A 22,564-nucleotide genomic window follows, 5' to 3' on the forward strand; every position below is an offset into this window, starting at 1 on the left:
TGATATTTAAGTTTTAGTCTCAATCGTCTAACAAATTTCTATCTGAATTCTATCCAGTAATTGGATAGAACTGGTTTCTTCGTGTTCATATCTAAAGATGTTTCACAAATGCAGACGGCTGGAAAACCCATTCTACAGTATACTATATTAATAAGTGATTCCTATCTTTTCCTGGCCAATACTTTCTCAGAAAAAAAAAAACCACAACATCTCGTAGAGAAGACGTGGAATCTAGTCCTGGGATCTAGTCCTGGCCTGCACCACTTCTCAGCTAAGTAACTCTAAATGAGTTTCTTAACCTCTCTGAGACTTATGTCCTCACGTGTTTAAAACAATTGCTAAAAGGGGGGTTATAAAAATATTCCTCACAGATTTACTGAGGGCAAAGACAGCCTATGAAAAAAGAGCTTTATACTATTCACGAATGTAAAATTCATTTACTGCTCATTTCTTTACAGAAAAAAAATATATATAACAGACAGTGTCTATTTAGAGATATGAATCCATTGTTGGCCTTGGTCAGCATCTACTGTCTGACCCACAGGAAAATCAATTTTACGTTCTTTCCAGGAATGCTATTGAAAGTTCTATCATTTCTACAATATAAATTATATACCCACACGAAGAGTCCTGATGATAAACCTATACTGGGAAGAGCACAAAGAAGTGACAAAGCTGCTTTCCTTTGCATTTCATCCTTCCTCCAGTCCATCTCTTCTGTCTTCTACCCCCATGTCTGTCTTTTCTCCTAACACCATAACAAATTTCCCCTTCTGCTGTCTCACTCCACTGGGCTCCTATAGCAGAAACTGATTTTAAGCCCTATTCACTTTTTTTTTAACAAATTACACAAGTAAAAATTTTTCACTGTAAAAAATGCTAATAATACAGAAATGAAAGTACCAAGTACCTCTTCACTGTTCATATCTCTTCCCTCTCCTGTGTTACTACTGCACTGCGTTTGTTAAATATCCCTCCAAATCCTTCTCTGTACATCTAGATATACATATGTATACATATATAGAAGATTTCTTTACACAAATACAATCATTACACAAATACAACACAATGTTATTCTGTACACTGACTCTTTACCTACTTGCTATTCAGTCCTGATCAATACTGCTCTAGCTTGGTACTTTAGAAGCCCAGACAATACTTCCAAGTGATGGGTCACTGAGATTATTCCATTCAGAGCACAGTTTCTTAGAGCTTTAACAAGTACTTAGCGCTTACTTTGTACCATGTACAGGGTGTACCATGTTGAACAAAACAGGCATGGTGCCTGCCCTCATGGAGCTACAAGTCTAGTGTAAGACACAGCATTAAATAAATAATCAGCTGTAAATATAATTTCAAATTGTAATAAGTGCTAAAATAGATGGTACAAGAGAATAGTCAGGAGATCTAATTTAGGTAGGGGCTTGGGGAGCCCTCTGAAACTCTGAAAAAGTTACATTCAGGCTAAATCCGAAGCATTGTAGAAATTAGGAAACTGATTAACAGGAGGGGAAGAATGATCCAGGAAAAGGAAGAAGGTGAGCAAAAGCCCCAAGCTGGAAAAGGACTTGGGGCCTATTGGGAATGGAGAGGTCAGTGAGGCCATAGGGAAGTAAACCGCAGAGAAAGCAACAAGATACGCAGAACAGGGGAGAAGAGCGTGATCACAGAGGAAATCTTTAAGCTTTTTGGGATTTTACTCTAAGAGCAAAGGGAAGACATTCAACGATTCTGAATGAGGCACATGATCTGATTTATTTTTTTATTTTTAATTTAAAATAAATGTATTAGATTTACGAAAAATAATACAAATGGCTCCTGGGTGGAAAACAGATTAGAAAAGAGCTAAAATACTTATGAAGAGACTAGTGAGGACTAGTTTAGGTAAGAGTTGGTGGTGCCAAAAGTGCAGATGGAGTGGAATGGGTGAATTGGAGGCCGAAGAGCCTCTGAGAGCAGCTGATGAGGCTTATAGAGGAAGATGTGCATTTCAAGAAGTAATGATACCTTGAAGCCCAAACTCAGGATTGGGACAATGTTTCAGTTTCAGTATCTCACCTTATTCAGGAGCCCCTCTCAATGGCTATGTGCTTGCCTCTGGTTTTCTTCCCTCTTTCTTCTCTATATTCTTTTCCTCTCCCCTGATTTTATCTCGCCTTCATATTGTCCTTCTGCATCCCTCTATCCCTCTCTATTTACCTCCTTTCTTCCCTCCCTAACCTTCTCCCTCACTTAGACACAATATAGAAGTGAAATAATTTTTAAACATTTATTCTATTTAATGTCTTAATTTAAAATCCAAAGGGTTCAATCATGTATATTTACATTCACCAAAAGATACGTACTAGAAGGTTCACAACAACACTATTCATAAAAGACAAAAACTAGGAACTACCCAAATGCCCTTCAACAGCAGAACAGATAAACTGTATGTTCACATAATGGAACACTCCTTGCTCAGTCAGAAGGAATCCATCTGCAACAAAACAGAATCTCACAAACATAATGCTGAACTAAAGAAACCACACACAAAACGCCATTTTGTAGAATACAAATTCTACTTATATTAAGTTAAAAAAAAAAAGGCAAAACTAACCTATGTTTTTAGAAGGCAGGAGAGTGGCTATCTTTGCGTGTGCGTGATGGAGGAGGGAGAGCACAAGGAGGAGGTGTGAGGTGCTGGTAATGTTCTGGTGTTTTGGGTGCTGATTACACAAAAATGTGTTCAGTTTGTAAAAATTTAGTGAGTTACATACATATGATTGGGTGTACTTTTCTGAATGTATACTATACTTCAATAAAAAGTTTTTAAAAATCTATGAGTTTAAACCTTTAATGTCCAGGGAAAGGGAGCAGCAACAACTAACCACTTTTTTGTTTCCCTGATACCCTTTAATGATATTTCTTACCCCAGGAGACAACTGTGATATAGCCCTGAACTTGGAATCATGAAATCTACTTTCAGATTCCCAGCTTTATACTTACTGTGCTTCTACTGTGTGCCAGGTTCTATGCTAGGCACTGAGGATACAGCTGTGAGGCCAGATGAGAACCCTGTCTTCTTTAAGGCAAAAAACAAACAAATAAATACATACATATATAAATAAAAGCTTGAGATTGGCAAGAGGACAGATCCTGGGATGGAGAAAAACAGGGGAGACCTGCTTTTGATGGAATGGTCTAGATAGGCAACCCTGAACAAGTCCCTAAACTTACCTGAGTCACAGTTACTACATCCACCTTAAGGGATTATTATAACAATTAAATGTGATATCTTTCAAAGCACTTATATCACAATGACAACATTATTAATGATAACAGTTCTTATTATATTATTGCCCATACTGCTTAATATAGAGTTGCCTGAGTTAACCAATGTCAGCGTGGTCTATGCGCTAATACAGCAACAATAACAATGAATAATATTTTATGGGTCACTCTCAATTAAAAGGCCTCTACTCTGGATAGAAGCAGGTGTGTCAATAAACAGCTCTCTTCTCCCTCTACAGGGGTGCTAATGATACAAAGGTCTGGCTCAATTTCTGCACAGCCTGCCCCAGCCTTTAAAGAGAACCAAGCACAGAAAAACAGTGCTTGCTAAGAGGGGGGCAGGCTACAAAAGTGATATCAACTTCCCAGACATCAAATTAACCAACCAAAGAATATATATGAAGTATCTTTATTTACTATATGACCAGTACTTCCTTGATACCACAATGAGTCAAGATGCACATTTTAAAAAGCTTAAGATATGGTTGCAGAATTAAAATCAAACAAACAAAACAAAGACAACAAATTGAGGGGAAAGTAGAAGGGGTGTGGAATCACAGACTCGGTCTCAAATCCTGGTAATGCCACATATCTTGGGACCCTCACCTTGACCTCTCAGGACCGTTTCCTCATCTGTAACAAGAAGATGCTAATGTCTTAAACCTCAAACGGCGATGTCAGGTTTCAGGAGGTAATGTACCTAATGTTCCTATGACAGGATCTGGTGCAGTAGCTGCTATTATTGCTACCATTATTGTGATTATTTTATGGGCAGAACTTCCTCTAAAAGCCACTAGTATACAGCCCAAAGTGTCTACAGATGTTGGCTTCCTCTATTCTTCCCGACTGCTATTCCCTCAGCCCTACACCAAACACTATGTATTCAGATACATTTATACAATAAGGGTAAAAATATGGTGTGAACGCAAATCTACTGCTTACACAGACTGAAAAGGTAAAAAAGCCTCTTTGAGTTTTAAGAACCTCAGCTGCTTCTAAAACTATAAGGTGCTCCCCCACCCTTATTTATTCTGGCTTGAATCTATGGGGAGCTACCTTTACAGAAGCTATTTTCATAAGAATTTACAGTTCAAAAATAGGTTCACAATTTCAGCACTGTTTTAACTTTCTTCACTGTACTCAATTCAGTTTGCCTTCCCAGCCAAAGACTTGAATCATGGGTGAATTGAAAAAAACAAAAACTCAATGGTGAAAGACTGATAGCATTTCTCTAAGGTCAGGAACAAGACAAGGATGCCTGCTTTTACCACATTCATTCAAAACAGTAATGCAAGTCCTGAGCAGGAAGTCCAGAGCAAATGGGCAAGAAAAAGAAATAAATGGCATCCAAATTGGAAAGGAAAAAGTAAAATTATCTCTGTTTGCAGATGACATGATCTTACATGTAGAAAACCCTAAAGATTCCACAAAACAAACTGTTAGAACTAATAAACAAATTTGGCAAAGCTGCAGGATACATAATCAACACACAAAAATCAGTTGCATTTCTATAATGAACAATCTGGAAAGGAAATTACGAAAACCATCCCATTTACAATAGTATCAAAGAGCATAAAATACTTAGGAATAAACTTAACCAAGGAGACAAAAGACTTGGATACTCAAAACTACAAAACATTGCTAAAAGAAATTAAAGAAGGCAGAGATAAACAGAAAGATATCCTGCATTCACTGAATACTTAATATTGTTAAAAAGTTGATACTACCCAAAGTAATCTACAGATTCAATGCTATCCCTATCAAAATCTCAATTACGTTTTCTCCAGAAATAGAAAAAGCCATTATAAAATTCACATGGAAGCTCAAGGGATCCCAAATTGCCAAAACAATCTTAAAAAAGAACAAAGTTGAAAGTCTCACACTTCCCGATAACAAAACTTAACTACAAAGCTACAGCAATCAAACGAGTGCGCTACTGGCATAAAGACAGATATACAGACCAACTGAATAGAGAACCCAGAAACACACCCTCTCATATATGGTCAAATGATTTTCAACAAGGGTGCCAAAACCATTTAATGGGGAAAGGACTGTCTTTTCAACAAACGGTGTTGGGAAAACTGGATATCCACATGCAAAAAAAATGAAGTTGGACCCTTATCTTATATACTATACCCCAAAATTTTGAATTCAAAATTCAAAATGGATCAAAGATCTAACCATAAGACCTAAAAGGATGAGGTTCTTAGAAGAAAACATAGGGGAAAAGATTTATGACTTTGGATTTGGCAATAATTTTTTTTTTAATTTCTTTAATTGTTTTTTGTGTGTGTGTGTGACGAAGATCGGCCCTGAGCTAACATCTGCCAATCCTCCTCTTTTTTTTGCTGAGGAAGACTGGCCGTAGGCTAACATCCATGCCTATCTTCCTCCACTTTATATGGGACGCCACCACAGCATCGCTTGCCAATCGGTGAGTCCGTGCGTGCCCGGGATCCGAACTGGCGAACCCCGGGCCGCCGCAGCGGAGCGTGCGCACTCAACCGCTTGCGCCACCGGGCCAGCCCTGGCAATAATTTTTTGTATATGACACCAAAAGGATAGGCAACCCACAAACAAAATAGAGGAAGATTGGCACAGATGTTAGCTCAGGGCGAATCTTCCTCAAGCAAAAAAAAAAAAAAAAGAGGAAGACTGACGACAGATGCTAGCTCAGGGTGAATCTTCCTCAACAGAAACAACAAAAAAGATACTATCAATGGAGTAAAAAGGCAACCCATGGAATGGGAGAAAATATCTGCAATCATGTATCTGATAAGGGATTGACATCCAGAATATACAAGAACTCCTACAACATAACAAACAAGAAAAATTTTAAAATGGTCAAAAGACTTGAATAGACATTTCTCCAAAGAAGATATACAAATGGCCAATAAGCACATGAAAAGATGTTCAATATTACTAGTCATAAGGGAAATGCAAATCAAAACCATAATGAGATACCACTTCACACCCATTAACATGACTATTACTTAAAAAAAATTTTTTTTTAAAAACAAGAAAAAATTTAAAAACCCACATCCATTTTTACAGCAGCATTATTCACAAGAGCCAAAACGTAGAAGCAACCCACGTGTCCATCGATGGATGAATGGATAAACAAAATGCGGTATATATACACATACCATGGAATATTCCTTAGCCTTAAAAAGGAAGGAAATTTTGACACATGCTACAACATAGATAAACCTTGAAGATATTATGCTAAGTGAAATAAGCCAGTCATAAAAGAACAAATACTGCATAATTCCACTTATATGAAGTACCTAAAGTAGTCAGATTCATAGACAGAAAATAAAATGGTGCTTTTCAGGGGCTGGGGGAAGGGAGGAATGGGGAGTTATTGTTTAATGGACACAGAGTTTCAGTTTTGCAAGATTTAAAAGGTTCTGGAAATGGATGGTGGTGATGGCTGCACAACAATGTGAAATGTTCTTAATGCCACTGAACTGTACACTTAAAAATGGTGAAAATAGTGAATTTATGGCATGTATATTTTACCACACTACAAAAAAACAATGTGCTAAGCCCAAAATTGAACCTACATGTTAATAATATACTGAACCACAAAAATTAAAAGATAATGTTTTTTAAATGAAAAAGTCTTAGGAGTCCACAGATGAAAAAAAAACATCGTTCTGAGGGCATTATACTTACTTAACAGTGAAACATCAAAATGTTCTCCAAAACTTCCACTTGATTCAAGATCTCTTATCAATAAGTTGGCAAGAGCAAAGGCTGAGATAAAAACCTTTTCAAAAAACAAAAAGGAAACGTTTTTCAAAAAGTCAAGAGAAGCAAGGTCAATGGGAAAAACAACTTTCATAACATGCCATTAGAAAGATAACCAAATTACTCAGGAAATATGGCCCTGGAAAGGAAGATTACAAAATTATTTCTCAAGAAGCTGGCACCAAAAAGCAAGATTATTCAAGCAACACAGAAGCTGAAAAGGAGGCTGTTCTACTTGCGCATAAGGAGTCCTTTACTATATAAGTGATGGCATAAGAATAGTTAATTTAGAGTCCTAACAAATTTATGTGCCTATTAACATGTACTAAAAGAGCCTTGCTGATCTTCTAATCTTAAAGAACTTTGCAAATTTGTCGTTCTAATGAAATAAAAACCAGTCAAAAAATACTACCTTAAAATTGCACAGAACAGACGGGACAACGATAACAGTGGAGTGATTTTTTTGTTCCCTTGAACGACGCAAAGTAAAGCTAGGAATAGACTAAATGAATCTTTTACCCCCTGTCTTCTACATGTTAGACTGGCTACTTCCCTTCACCTCTTCCCCTACCCCAATTTCCGGACCAAATGAAGTCACCCTGAAGTGAAGTCACTGTAAAAGCCCAAGATTCACAACCATCTAAAACTCCAGATCCAGATCTATCCTAGCACTTACCAACCTAGTCTCTGTGGGAAGACTATGGAACTCTAGCAAAAGTTCCCAAGGTCAGTGATTTCAGAGTTCACTGAGTCAAAGCCAATACCACCACTTTGACTTTTTCCCCCAAAATCCTATCTACAAAACATAAAATAAGTAATAGCCCTTTGAAATGTTAAAAGACTCATTAACTGTTTAATTAACATTATATTACTGTCCTGTACTGTTATAATCAGAAGAAGGCTGGACAGGCAGCTACCCAGGTTAAAGATCTAAGAGAATAAAAGATACTGGGCTGGGGCATGAGGAATAGGGGAAACTTGTGCTTCTTCTGGTTAAAAAAAAACCCAAGGAGTAATTCCTAGAGGACAACCTGGACGTGGTAATAGCACTCAAAATATCAGCACCATGCCCTCTTCACTAGGTTTCTAGATGCTCTGGCACCTAGATAAGCACCCTGAGCCCTAGCCAAAATTCTGCCCTGCAGCATCCACAACCCCGCCCACACTAGCTCTCCACCCACCAACAGAGCTCCCTACTCTTGTCTGCACACCATCTTACGAGACCTTGGCAGATAGGCTTCTTCAACCCTCTGTCGAGAATTGTTGCATGTCTCTGCTCAAGACAACCAATGTTCAATCTCTAATAACTGTTAAAAACTATTAGGTTCTATCTGCTAAAGAAAAGTTGGCATCTCCATGCCCATTCATTCTTCAATCTAATCAAATATTCCAAATTATATCCAACTACAGGGTCTAAGTTAGCCACACTGGTATTTTTTTCTGCCTCCATGGATTTCCAAAAAGCAATGAACAAGGATAGAAAGTTACCCAGAAAGCAGAAGTGCCTGGCTCTCCTGTCCTTTTCTGCTCTATGATTTCTGACTTTTGTTATACATGCAAGCTCTTATCTTGCTCTGCTTGCTTGGGCCTTATTAGACAGCTCCTTTACACCGCTTGCATGGACACTCACTCTTTATACAGAGTCCCTGATTCTGAAATGCCACTGTGATTCTACAACTACCTAACAACAATAATAATACAGTGACATAATAATGATACATATAATAATATGTGTAATATATTATATATACATTACATATAATATATAATAATAATCATAAAACAGCAGCTACCATTTATTAAGCACTATGACCAAGGTACTCTAAGTGCTTTATATGAGTTATTTCATTTCATCCCCATAACTACTCAATAAGATAATTATTAATATCATGCCCATTTAAGAGAAAACTGAGGCATAGAAAAGGTATGTAACTTGCCAAAGGTCATTAAGCTATTAAGTGGTAAAATCGGGATTCAAACTCAGACTTTGCTGATTGAAAAACCTACCTGCTTACCACTACATTATGCTGCCATCTAACACCTCTAAGACAGCTTACTGGGTTCCAGCCTCTGCCCACCCTGACTTCTAGCTTGTGCCAACCCCAGCCCCTCCTCCCAGTCTTGCTTTAGCTCTTCTGGTCTTAGCTATTTTTCCTTTCTCCAAACTCTTCTTAAGTATTCTGATAACAGATTATTGAATTATTAAATTTTCCAATACATCTTCTGATTCTACTTCAATCTAACTTCTATATTAGCTTTCATATATGCCAATAAACCACTAAGAATTTCTACACAATAGCAGCCAAAGACTGCTAGATAAAACATCTAGAAATAAAGTTAACAGTAAATGTGCAGAAATAAAGTGAAGAAAACACAAACCTTTTATTTACAGACATAAAAGTAGATACGAATAGGAGAGACTGACCATATTCCTGAAGAGCTTTACTCAATACTGTAAAACTACAATCCAAGGACCACTCACCTATTTTTGTAAATAAAGTTTTGTTGCAACACAGCCACACTTATTCATTTGTGTATTGTCATAGATTCCATGCTACAATGGCAGAGCTCAGTAGTTACAACATAGACCATAAGGCTCACATGCCTAAAATATTTATCATCTGACCCTTTACAGAAATTTGCTGACCCCTGTTGTAAAGATGTCCGTTCTCTCCAAATAAATATAAAGGTTTTATCCAATGCCAATCAAACTCCCAGCAGGCGAGACCACAAGTATTCAAACATATTACAAAGCTACAATAATTGAAAAGCTGTGTAATTGCACAAGGCAAACACAGACAGATCACTGAAAACAAATAGAAAGTCAGAAATAAATATAAGAATTTAGCATATAAGATGGCATTTCAAAACAGTGAATAAGTAAAATATTTATTTTATAAATGATGCTGGAACTACTATATTATTTAGAAAAATAATAAAATCCCCTTCCTACAGTGTATTATACACCAAAATAAATTCCAGATTAATTAATTTTGACTAAAAATGAAACTGTAACAGAAGGAAATATAGGTAGTCTCAAAGTGGAAAAGGCATTAATTACGCAAAATGTTAAAAGAATCCATGAAGGAAATAGATTTGATGACAACACAAAAAGTAAAAGTTTTGGCATATCAAAGATAAACGCAAAAGGAGATTCTTTACAACTCCGTGTTACAGCAAAAGATAGATACGTCTATCAATAATAACTGATTAAATTCCAGTACATTCATATACTGGAATATTATGCAGGCATTAAAAATAAGGCAGCAGCTCTATACATACTAATATGGAACAATCTTCAAAATATACAGATAATATGAATATATAATACACTACTATACCAATTGTCTATTGGTGTATAACAAACCCCCCCAAAACTTGGCTTAAGGAAACAATTTATGATTTCTCATCCATCTCTGGGTTGGCTGGTCAGTTCTACTGGTCTCTTCTTGGCTCACTCATGCAGCTGCATTCAGCTGACAGGCTGGTGATGAGGCTGAGCATAGCTGGGACAGCTGGGGTACTTGGGCCAGTCTTTCCCAAGGAGACTAGACCAGGAGACTCCTGACCATGGTGATGGTGGCATTCCACGGGAGTGAAAAAAGAACTGGAAGGCCCCTTGAGGCCTAGACTCAGAGGTCACACATCACTTTCACCACATTTGACTGGTAAAATCAAGTTACAAAGGCAGCACAGATTTAAGAGGTGAGGAAAGAGATTCTACCTGTTGATGAAAGGAAGGGCAAAATCACATTCAAAGGAGAACAGAAAAAGAGAGGCATGGTTTATCAGGGGCCATTACTATAACAATCTACCATGGCTACTGCTCATATAGAAATGAAAAGAGAGGGCTTACATCTATAAAGAATCTCTCTAGAAAGAAATGAAAGAAACTAGTAAGAGTAGTTGCCTCCAAAGAAGAAAATTAGGGAAAAGGAATAGGAGGAAGACTTATTTTCTACTTAATACTCTTTTGCATCTTTTATTTTTTTATATACTGTACATTTATTACTGCTTCAAAAGTGAATAACATTTAAGAGCTCCTGCATATTGAATAAATTAACTAACTTAATTGAAAGACATTGAAAACCTGGGGAAAAAACATCTGTAATACCTATGAAAAAGGGTTAATCTTCATAACATATAAAAAGCTTACAAATCAATAAGAAAAAGATAAATACCCTACAGGAAAAATGGACAAATGTCATGAATTGATCATTTTTCACAGACGCACTCCCGCAATAAATCAAGCAAAATAAAAGAGCAATTAAATACCATTTCCATCTATGGAATTAGCAAGTAACTGTACAAAATTTATAATACCAATATTATCAAAACTGTAGAGGAACTAGCATCCTCATATACTGCTAGTGGGAGTGTAAACTGATAATACATTTCTGGAAAGAAATATAATTATATGTAATATTTATATATCCTTCCACATAAATATAACATACCAATACATTAAATATATCAAAAGTCTTAAAATTTGCATAGTCTTTGGCCCACTAATTGGAATTTTGCTGACACGTAGGAATATATGCACCCATATAGGCACTTTTATTTTTTATAGCCCCAGAGAAAAGACCTCCAAATAATGAATCTGACAATCACGTAATAAAAAGGCCAGGTTGCTGCCTGATCACACTTCGTGAGGCTCAGTAGTTGACAAGCCCACTGACACACAAAGAGCTTCAAATTCACATTTTAGAGCTTCACTCTTTAATAGACACGGACAGCCAATAATCATCAGTTTGAGGAAAGCCACCAACATGAAAGAGAGTAAAACACAGATAATGCAAGGTTTAAAAGAAATGTTTTTTAAAACTATAGTCAATTATACCTCAATTTTTTTTAAAACTATAATCAACATCCTTACAGAGAAGAGAAGATACTGCATCCACAAAACTACAACAATATGTGTGTTCGGGGTCCCCAAGACTATAGATCAAGGCCTACAAAATTCAAAGGGAAGATAATTCACAATCTAGACTTCCATACCTCCTCAAATTATCAAACAAGTTTAAAAGCAGAATAAAGACATTTTCAGACTTTCAAGAACTCAAAAAATGAACCTCCTCTTCTCCCTTTCTCAGGATGCTATTGGAGTGCGTGCTCCAACAAAGCAAGAGGGTAAAACAAGAAAGTAAGATACAAGATTCAACACGGGAAAGAGGCAAAGGGAAACAAACCTACAATGATAGCTGCATGGCAGACCTAGACAACAATCAAGCCAGATTAAAGCAGTTCCTCCACCAATCTTCTCCATCTCAGCAGACAGCATGACCATCTATTTACTCACTCAAGCTAAGAAAGAGGAAGTCATTCTTGGTTTTCTCAAACCCCAAATTCAACATCCTCATGATTTTACCTTCCAAATAGTTTATAAACTATTCATTTCTTTCCATCTCCATTGCCACCACCATATTGTAAGACTCCATCATGGAGTCTTAGAATAGGTATTGTAAGGTAGACAGCTAACTAGTCTACCTTATCCTGCATAAGCCATTTTTCATATAACAACCAGTGATTTTTTTTAATATAAGTAAGACCATGTCACCGTGCTTAAAATCCTTCAATAGCCTCTCATGCCACCCAGAATAAAACCCAAGTTTCCAAATACAGCCCACCAGGCTCTGCATAATCTGGCCCCCGCCTATCTTTAGAATCTCATCTCATTTTCCTCTCTCACTACATTCCAACCACAGTGGCCTTGCAGATCCTTGAACAAAGTGAAGCCTTCTCCTGCCTTTGCACATGGAATTCCCCTTTTACAGCAAATTTCCCAACTCTTCACATTGAATTATTCTCATCTTTCATGATTCAACTAAAATGTCATTTCCTCAGAAAGAGCTTTATCGACCATCAATTCTCAATTAGCCCCTCACCAGGTCAGTTTCCCTTCATTTCCTTTTCTCAATGAGTTAAAAAGAGGGAGTTTTTGTTAACTGAATTATAGTCTGTCCTAAGAGAACAGTAAGAATCTATTTAAATGAGGTTATAAAAAAGCATTTAGAATATATGTTTAAGCAAGACAATTTTTAAGAATTAGAATAAGATGGATGAGGAGAATTTTTCCTACCAGCTATCACAACATACTATAAGTCCTAACAGTTAAGACAGTGTGGAACTGGCACAAGGACAAGGAGGCTGACAGATCAGGACAGAAAGCCTAGGAAGAGATCCATGTGTGATGTAAATGTGACATAACAACAGAGGTAACATGCAGATCCATAGGCAAAGGATGACCTTTTCAATAAATGATGCTGGGACAACCAATTATCCATATGGGGAAAAAAACTATATTCCTATCTTATAACATATTTTATAGAAAAAATAAATTTCTATTTAAAGACTAAAAAAGGAAAAAGGAAAACTTTAAAATTCTTGGAGGAAGATGTATGACTTTGAGTAGGACAGAACTTCTTGAAATGCTCCCTTTCTCTCTCTGACAAACACACACACGAGCACAAATCTAAAAAGAAAACTACTGACGAATTTCACTTCATTAAAATTAAAACTTCTGGACATCAGTAGCACCAGATTAAGAACACAAGCCACAGGGGCCAGCCCGGTGGCACGTGGTTAAGTTCACGCGCTATGCTTCGGCAGCCCGGGGTTCCCAGGTTCGGATCCTGGGCGTGGACCTACACACCACTCATCAAGCCATGCTGTGGCGGCATCCCATATACAAAATGGAGGAAGATGGGCACAGATGTTAGCTCAGGGCTAATCTTCCTCAGCAAAAAGAGGGAGATTGGCAATAGATGTTAGCTCAGGGCTGATCTTCCTCACAAAAAAACAAAAAGAAAAAGAATAGAAGCCACAGACTGAATGTAGATATTTGTAATATATGTAACTGCCTAAAGATTAGTATCCAAAATATGTAAAGAATGTTTTAAAATTTATACAAAAATACAAACAACCCCCTTAAAAGATGGGCAAAGGATATTCCCAAAAGAAGAAATCTGAATTGGCAATAAGGATACGACAAAATTCTTCACTACACTAATAATCAGGGAAATACAAATTAAAACCACTATGAAATACCATTTCACACCCAACAGCTTGCCAAAAATTTAAGTCTGACAACACAGAGTATTGTTGAGGCTATAGAATAATGAGAACTCTCATTTATTCGTGGTAGAAGGAAACTGATACAATCTGGCAATATCTAATAAAATAGAAGATGCACGTACCCTAAGGGCCAGCAATTCTGTTCCTAGGAATATACCCTAGAGGGGTAGCTTTCCAGTTTTTTGGATCATCACATACATATTTTACGTTATGACCCAGTACACACATACTTATTTATATAACTGAAACAAAAATTCACAATACAGTGCTTATTCTTATGATGTGTGCCACATTCTGATAGTTTCCATTCTACTCTTATTCATTTTTTGTGTGTGTGAGGAAGATCAGCCCTGTGCTAACATCTCCTCTTTTTTTGCTGAGGAAGACTGGCCGTGGGCTAACATCCATGCCCATCTTCCTCCACTTTATATGGGACACCGCCACAGCATGGCTTTCCAAGCCGTGCGTCGGTGCAAGCCCAGGATCCGAACTGGCGAACCCCGGGCCACCGCAACAAAGCTCTTGAACTTAACAGCTTGCGTCACCAGGCCGGCCCCTCTTATTCATTTTTTCAAATGTTGGGGTGACTCATTCAACTGATTTTACAACCACTAATGGGTAAACACACCCAATTCAAAAAACTCTCCCCCAGAAAATATTCTCATATATATCTTCTTGTGCAAAGGTGAGAGAATGTTCATTATGGCATCCTTTGTCAAAAGAAATTTAAAACAACATAAAAGTGAATCAGTAGGAGAGTGAATAAAAACTTGGAGGCATATTCATACAACCGAATATGATACAGCCGTGCAAATGAAACAACCAGAACCATAAGTATTAACATTGCTAAATCTCATTACCTTAATACTAAGCAAAACAAGCAAGTTGCAGAAGAATACACATACTATGATATCATTTGTATAAACTTTTTGAACATGCAAAATAATACTATATATTGTTTAGGGGTACATCTATACATAATGAATATATAAAGATACGCACAGAAAGAGGGAAAAGATCAGAGAAGAGTACAGAAAAGAAAGTGAAATGGAAAAGACAAGTAAACAACTATATACTAAATTGTTAAAAGTTGCCCATCTTCACAATTAAACTATTGCCTCCCAGGGCAGCAGCTTCCTTCTAGGCACAAGGCTAATAAAGAAAGGTTCAGCCTGCCAGCTAGACAGACTAATGCAGCCATACTGAGATCCGTCTTCAAAGCTCACAACACTCATCTTTTAAAACTGTTCTATTTAGTAATCACTAAGTATCTATTTTTAACTAAGTAATGAATTCAGAACATGGACAAAAAATGCAACAGGTAGTTGTGGGCAGATGAGATGTCACAGCAGATGCCCCAAACACAACCATGTGCCAGTAAGGTTGACTCACTGTGACATGCTGAAAAAAGATATTAAGTCTCAGCTGCCACAGGTTGCGGTAAGCCCTCTTTGCTTTCCTCTCTGTTATATTTGCCAGGAGTCATTCCAGAATGCTGAACACTTAGACATCTTCAAGATTAGTAAATCACTAAAAATGACAAAATATGGCATCTTACAAACAGCACACACACACTTGTGATCAAATTAACACAGAGCAGAGAGCTAATAAACATTTAGTAAGCTCATGGAATGATTCCCTAAAATTAAAAATTCAGCCCCTCCAGGTCTCAATATATATTTCACCTAGAAGAGTAACCCTGCACACTTCACCGTAATTTCAAAAATGTCAATTCATTTGTCAGGGAATGTCATTTAAAAGGATTACGTGTAACAGAATTTAAGCAAAAAACTACCATACCAATAAACATGCCTCCAAGTGACAAGTCCAAACCACTCTGATTCCCAAACCAAGCAACTTCTCAGGAAAACATCTAATCAATTCATTCATTCAACCCTTACTTACTATACGAGGTATGAAAGGTACCATGGTACACCTTAAGGAGGCATAAAAATAAATTAAACAGGAACCCTGTCCTTAAGATACTGACAGCCTAGCAATGGAGTTTAGAAACACACATACTCTTAGACAAAGCAGAAAGATATAGGTGTCACACAAGAAATAAAGATGAACTGCTGTTAAAAAAAAAACAACAGCTTACTTTGAATAGATTCTTGCCTATCTATTCCTCAGGGGGCCAGATCTAGAATATAGATCCTGAGATCTCATCTCTTCAAGGGCAAGTAGCTATATACAGTAACAAGAATGGTTCTTGTCACCTCTAAAAACCAGTCTCCTTCTTTTATACCTTCTGTATATACTGTGTCCTATAGAGTACGCCTCTTTGAGTTAACAGAATTCACAAATGTGGATCCCAATTCTCATAACTGTGAATGCTGCTGATCTAAAAGAAAAAGAAATGCCAAAAGTGACACACCAAAAAGAAATCATTCTTCTCCCTAACTCTGCCGCTGTTTTCCTATAGAAACTTGAGGAATTCACACTTTGGCTGACAGAAGGGTTGAAGAAAGAATTGTTAATGAGCTTCTAAAGAACTTTCATGAATCTTTCAGACAAGTACTACATAAAAGGCATCAATAATGCTCTAGATTAATAAGGCTTTTCACATCATTTTATCTGTAGCAACTTTGTTCATGTAGGTAGAGGTTTTTTAATTCCTTTTTTAAATCTAAAGAAAGTAAGTTCCATAAACATGAAATGTCATTAAATGCCATTTCAAATATTTTTCACAGAGCCAGTCCAGACATTGCCAGGTCTAGTGGATTCACTTCAAATTTATCATCAGATCCACTATTTGCACTTAAACACTCAACTAAACATTCAGGAATTTGGGAGCACCAAAAAAGGAGTCTGCAGAAAAGAAGTAAAGCGAGTTTATGTTGATGAACCCAACTGTTCTCTCAGGAGACTGATAAAAGGAGTAAGAAGTTCAGGTTTATATCATCTTATATAAACCAGTCCCTAGTCCTCTGGCCAGCATCCCCTGTCATGTCTTCAACGTCTCTGAAAGAATGTTTGTGACAAACTAAACAAGAAAGACCTTTTTCTGTGTTCTATCCATTCAGGCCAGTAAATATCTCTGGTTCACAGGCTTGGTTTTTGGGTTTTTTCGTTTGTTTTTGTGTGTGTGTGAGGAAGACTGGCTCTGAGCTAATATCCATTGCCAATCCTCCTCTTTTTGCTGAGGAAGATTAGCCTGAGCTAACATCTGTGCCCATCTTCCTTTATTTTGTATGTGGGACGCCACCACAGCACGGGTTGATGAGTGTGGTGCCTTGGTCCGTTCCCAGGATCAGAACCTGCGAACCCTGGGCCACCGAAGCAGAGCGTGCAAACTTAACCACTACACTACCAGGCTGGCCCGAGGTGTGGTTTTTTCAATGACAGCTTTATTGAGATATAATTTACATACCAACAAATTCACCCTTATAAGTGCACAATTCAGTCATTTTTAGTATATTTACAGAGTTGTATATCCATCATCACTATCTAATGTTAGAACATTTTCATCACCCCAAAAAGAAACCCCATATCCATTGATTAATTAAATTGAAGGTAATACCAGATCTTTTAAAAAGCATCCTACTATTCCAATGAAGTATCCAACTAACTTAGTCTTCTTTATCCTACTACTAAAGAACGTAAGTCTATATTCTTATATCCAAGTCTCTAGCTTAGTCAAAAACAGCAAGATTTGTAGAAGGCAAAAGGCAAAAAAGCCTAAAAAGAAAAGCTAAAAGAGAATAAGAATGCAACATTTCTAGTAAAAAAGTACTCAAAAAATGATGGGGCTATGTCAAAGGACACAAAAGCCACTTAACAGAGCTCCCAATGACAAAAGTTAGAACAACTGAGCAACAAAATAAATGATGATAGTATTTAGATTATAACCCACAGAATAAAATAAATACCTAAAAATTCATACTGACATAAATAAATAACTGAATAAATAAATAATTGAGGGAGAAGGCATAGTGCTTCTTTACAGTAGAATTCAAATTAATAAATGTGGGAGGAATAAGGAAAGCAGAAAATCATTCTTAGAAAGCACCACATAGCTGCAGGCAAGAGCCATTAATGGGTGCTGAAATTAGTGGACAAAAGTATGATGAGAAACAGAACATCTGCACAGTCTCAAAGCATCACTCTATAAGATACTAATCACAAAGCACGTGTTTGACATATGAGGAGCCTGCCTGCAGTACTATCAATAGTTCCATTACAGGACATACTCTCCAAAGGCACCTCTCTTGTGAACAGAATTTAATTTGGACTATCTTTCCTAGATGGTAGATGTTTGCAACTATTGTCACAAAGGGAAAATCAGTTAACTCTACAGTGGAGAAACCTGGTAGACAGTCTTAACCAAGTGGTCAAAGTTAACACACCAGTAACAAGACACATGAACGTCATGGACTCCCTGATGTGATGCACTGAAAATAGTACAACATCGCTTCTGTAGTATTCTTGGGAAAAAGTGCCTTTCTCAGTCTAATAAAAGGAAAACATTAGACAAACCTATACTGAGTGACATTTTACAAAATAACTAACCAGTGCTATCTTTAAAACAGTGTCAGAATCATGACAGATAAAGAAAGACAGGAACTGTCACAGATTGGGAAGACTAAGAAGACGTGACAACTAAATTCAATTTGTATCCTGGATTGGATTCTAGGATACAAAAAAGGACATTAACGGGAAAACTGGTAAAATTCAAGTAAGGCTTGTAGAACAACTAACTATTATAACAATGTTAATTTTCTGTGGTATTTTTGTAAATTTAAATTTATCTCAAAATAAAAAGTTGGGTTTTTTTAATGCAACATTTCTAGGCATGAGATCTTACCATTTCAACCCCATTGTGAAAAATGACTCATTTTGGCTAGCTATTATAATTTTCCTTTGAGGAGAGATTATCAAATGACGTCAGATTCATTATCTCAATACCAACTCTTATAGTACATGCTGGATTGCAGAAGACATAACAAGAAAACAAGTCAATGAATGAAAAACACACTTGCTAAAAACCACATGGCACACTGTTAAAGAGATATGCCCCAAAAAAGACATGAACGTTCTGATCATAAAGCAATGGCCCACAACACAAATAAAACAACTTGAAACATAAAATGTAAAGAACTGGACAAAACCAACTGAATCATCACATCAAGTCATGAAGGTCATGACTTGCATTTTTGTGGTGTTCAATTTTTACGAGTCTGGTAAGAAAGGTTTATTGTTAGATAAAGGTTGGCTTGGTTCTGGTACATACCCAGATTTCAAGTCAGTTATCCTCAAACAGTTTGTAGCATCCAGTCCCACTTTTCCATTGCGGACCACACTAGATATGAATGGGGAAAGCATTGGAGAAATTCGGTTCAAGGCGACTTCTGGGGACATTTTAACTTGACTTGCAAATCACCACTGAAAACAGAAGGAAAGAATGGTGATCAGAGTATCCAAAGGAACTACATATAACAAGCTTCCTGAAAACTGGTACAGCACACAGAAGTTTCTCCTACGTGAATAAATACCTCATTTCCTGTTTTACAGTAGCCTCTTCCAGTGATCCTCCAGAGGAAACCATCTTCCTGCTCACCGGTCAGGACACAGACTACACCACTGCTTTTCAGGAACAGAGGCAACCCTTGAAATCCAATTCCCTCCTCCATTCCAAAGCTGATTTCTACACTGTATTTAAAGTTGTCCCATTCTATCTTACAACTGTCCCTTTCTACTTTAGTTGAGGCCTTAAGAATCCTTCACTGATAATCCTTTCCCCTAACACACAAAATGCCACACCATTAGGTTAGGAATCCTTCCCTCTGTGTCCCCACAAGGAGTAATACCTTGATTGAAAGTACTACATAAAATCCTAGAACAAGCGTAACCTGCTTGCAATTGTTACTTACTAGAAATTATTTACTTCTGAGATACCTCTCTTAATAACTGTCCCCCCACAGTGTATTATAACTACCTGCTTAGTGATCTCTCCCCTGGAAAGACATAACAAACTAAATACCCAATAAACAGTTTTTAATAAATACGTGAATAAGGAGAAATATTTAGATATGGAGAGAAGATAATATGCCCTTGAAAATTTGGTAGAAGATAGTGCATCTGAGGAATAGATGTAGCAAACTCTACTTAACAATTAAATCATGAAAACATACACCAATCCAGATATTAAGCAACACAAACTAACACGGATCTAAAAGTCTTGGATGGTAAAGCACTAAGAAGTTCTTACACTTGAAAATGCAAAAGTAAAACCAATAAATCATATCTAAATTACCTGGAAACCCACAGGGCTGAGGGAGGGGGTACATGAATTCCTCTTAAGAGATTTCTAAATGAAAGCCTCTACTTTCAGAGGTGAATAAGTCAATTTAAATGATCATTTCTTCCTCAATCTGAAAGGATAATCCCACATCAAAAGCAAATTATTTTCCTGAAAGTTACAATTACAAGTAAATGTTCTGGTTCTCGTTTTCATATATTATACCATAGGAGGACTTAGAGGTCCCTGCTACAATAAATGTTGAAAACTAGTAACTGTTTTAATCATTTCAGGTAGTAATAAAGGGAAGGTGATCTTTCCAAAAATAATAACACTGGGACCCTATATAGTGATGACACCCAGCAGTACCCTGGAGGCAGTAAAAGCTTTATACTTTAGTACCCAAGTCATCCTTTCTGCAAAAATAAAACAAGCTTTTCTTCCAACCACTGAACAGATGACCTCCCTCCACCATTCCAACATGTCACCATAGAGTAAGAATAAACATCTAATGCACTATATTATCAATCATAAAAATCATGTACATTTTTATAGCACTTTATCACTTATAAAGAGCTTCCATATACATTATTGCAATTGATCTTCACAAACCTGGGCAGTAAAGAAGTTATTAGAATTTCCACTTTACAGATGATATAGATAACTTTTATAATTTGTCTTTGAACAATATACTAATCCATATTATCATTTTGAAGCCTATTTTTTTTCTATTCTGCAACATTTCCACCTTTATTTCTACCCACTGATGTCACAGTTCTTAAAAGGATGCTTATCTAGATCATATGCAAATACAGAAACACTCATCTCGGAAAAAAGCAAAAGGATCTCATCTATATTACAAAATTATTCTTCCATGCTTTTTCTCATAAGACCTATTATTACGTTAGCTCTCATTTCTATGAAAAAGGGAAACAGAACCAAAACATTCTGAACATCTGCTCAGTATCAGATACTATATTACCCACCTCTATCCGTAATTTCATTTACTTCCCCCCAACAACCCTGTTCTCTGGTTAATATTATTGTTCCCATTTCACAGATAAGAAAACTAAAGTTCAGCAAGACTAAATAACTTGTTCCAAGTCAGAAACCTTGCAAGCAGAAGGATCAGAATTCAAATCCAGATCTCCCTCAAAGTCCACTATACTCATCTTCCTCTCAAATAAATATTTAAAACTTCGATCACCAAAGAGAAAGATATCAAAGTGAATTTTTTTAAGTGTACGTTTGTAAAATCTGGGAAAAGTTATAAATTTAAACTAACAGTTGCTTTACAACTAGAAGCAAACTAGACCGTTGCTGGCCTCCTGCTGAAACTGGCCTGAGTGATTCACTAGTCAAATGCTGAAGTGAACAAACCTGCTCCAGAAGCCAAACTATACTTGAGGTTGACAACAACCCATTTCCAATTCAGCAACTCTCATGACCTTAGAATGACACTGAAGGAATCAATTTCTGTCTTTGTTTCCAGAACAGCCATAATACTATTTTTTGACAGCTTAAGATTTCATGCAGCGTTAAAATCTGTTTCAACGGGGAGGTATTGTGACTTCTCTGAGAGAGAGGAAAAAAAAATACTGACTCCAAAATCAGAGGTCACAAACTAGACAAAGAAGATGGTCCTTTGGTGCAGTCCTTTTGAGCCAGGGACATGGATGGGGGATCATCCCCCAGTAGGAGCTTTTACACATCGCAGCACTATAATAGATCCCGAATCGGCAAAAGTTTACAGTGGCCAGCCTTCCTTGAACGCTAGGTGGGCAATCTGTATTCCCTGATTTTGACGTGTTACAGAAAAAAAACGCAGAAATACAATTTTTACAGGGGTCTGCTGCCCCAATAGGGTCACATAAGGTCCTCTGATGAGCGGCCTGGGGAATACAAAGACGTCTAAACCATCCTCCAGTTTCTTGCAATTAAGATGGGATGACAAACACGGAAACATGTGCCCTGCTGACGTCATGGAACGGAAAGGGGTGGCGTCCTTCTGCGTCACGTCGACGTCATACAGCGCAGGAGGGAAGTTACACTGGGGAAGCAATTTCTCCAAGGGGCAACTTTCGAGAAAAACAAGGGGCTTAAACCCAAAAAATGACCACCCCACTCTAGGGGGCATCTAAAAGGGGACACTCTCCCTTCTCCCAAATTGTATGATCCCCTCATGAGGCGGAAAGGAAGACGGAGTCTGAGCTTTAACAGGGA

General features: G+C 37.2%; 1 protein-coding gene across 2 annotated transcripts in view; it reads right to left on the reverse strand.

Annotated features, from left to right (window-relative positions):
* The window catches only part of BABAM2 (BRISC and BRCA1 A complex member 2), a 454,600-nt gene that overhangs the window by 431,720 nt on the left and 316 nt on the right, over positions 1 to 22,564 (reverse strand). For both annotated transcript variants that reach the window (XM_058551529.1, XM_058551530.1), the window contains exon 2: positions 19,334 to 19,485. In XM_058551529.1, the coding sequence (XP_058407512.1) occupies positions 19,334 to 19,461 (128 nt within the window). In that variant the 5' untranslated portion in view covers positions 19,462 to 19,485. The remainder of the gene's footprint in view (positions 1 to 19,333; positions 19,486 to 22,564) is intronic.

This window comes from Diceros bicornis, chromosome 12 (genome assembly GCF_020826845.1).
Source record: "Diceros bicornis minor isolate mBicDic1 chromosome 12, mDicBic1.mat.cur, whole genome shotgun sequence".
Lineage (NCBI taxonomy): Eukaryota > Metazoa > Chordata > Mammalia > Perissodactyla > Rhinocerotidae > Diceros > Diceros bicornis.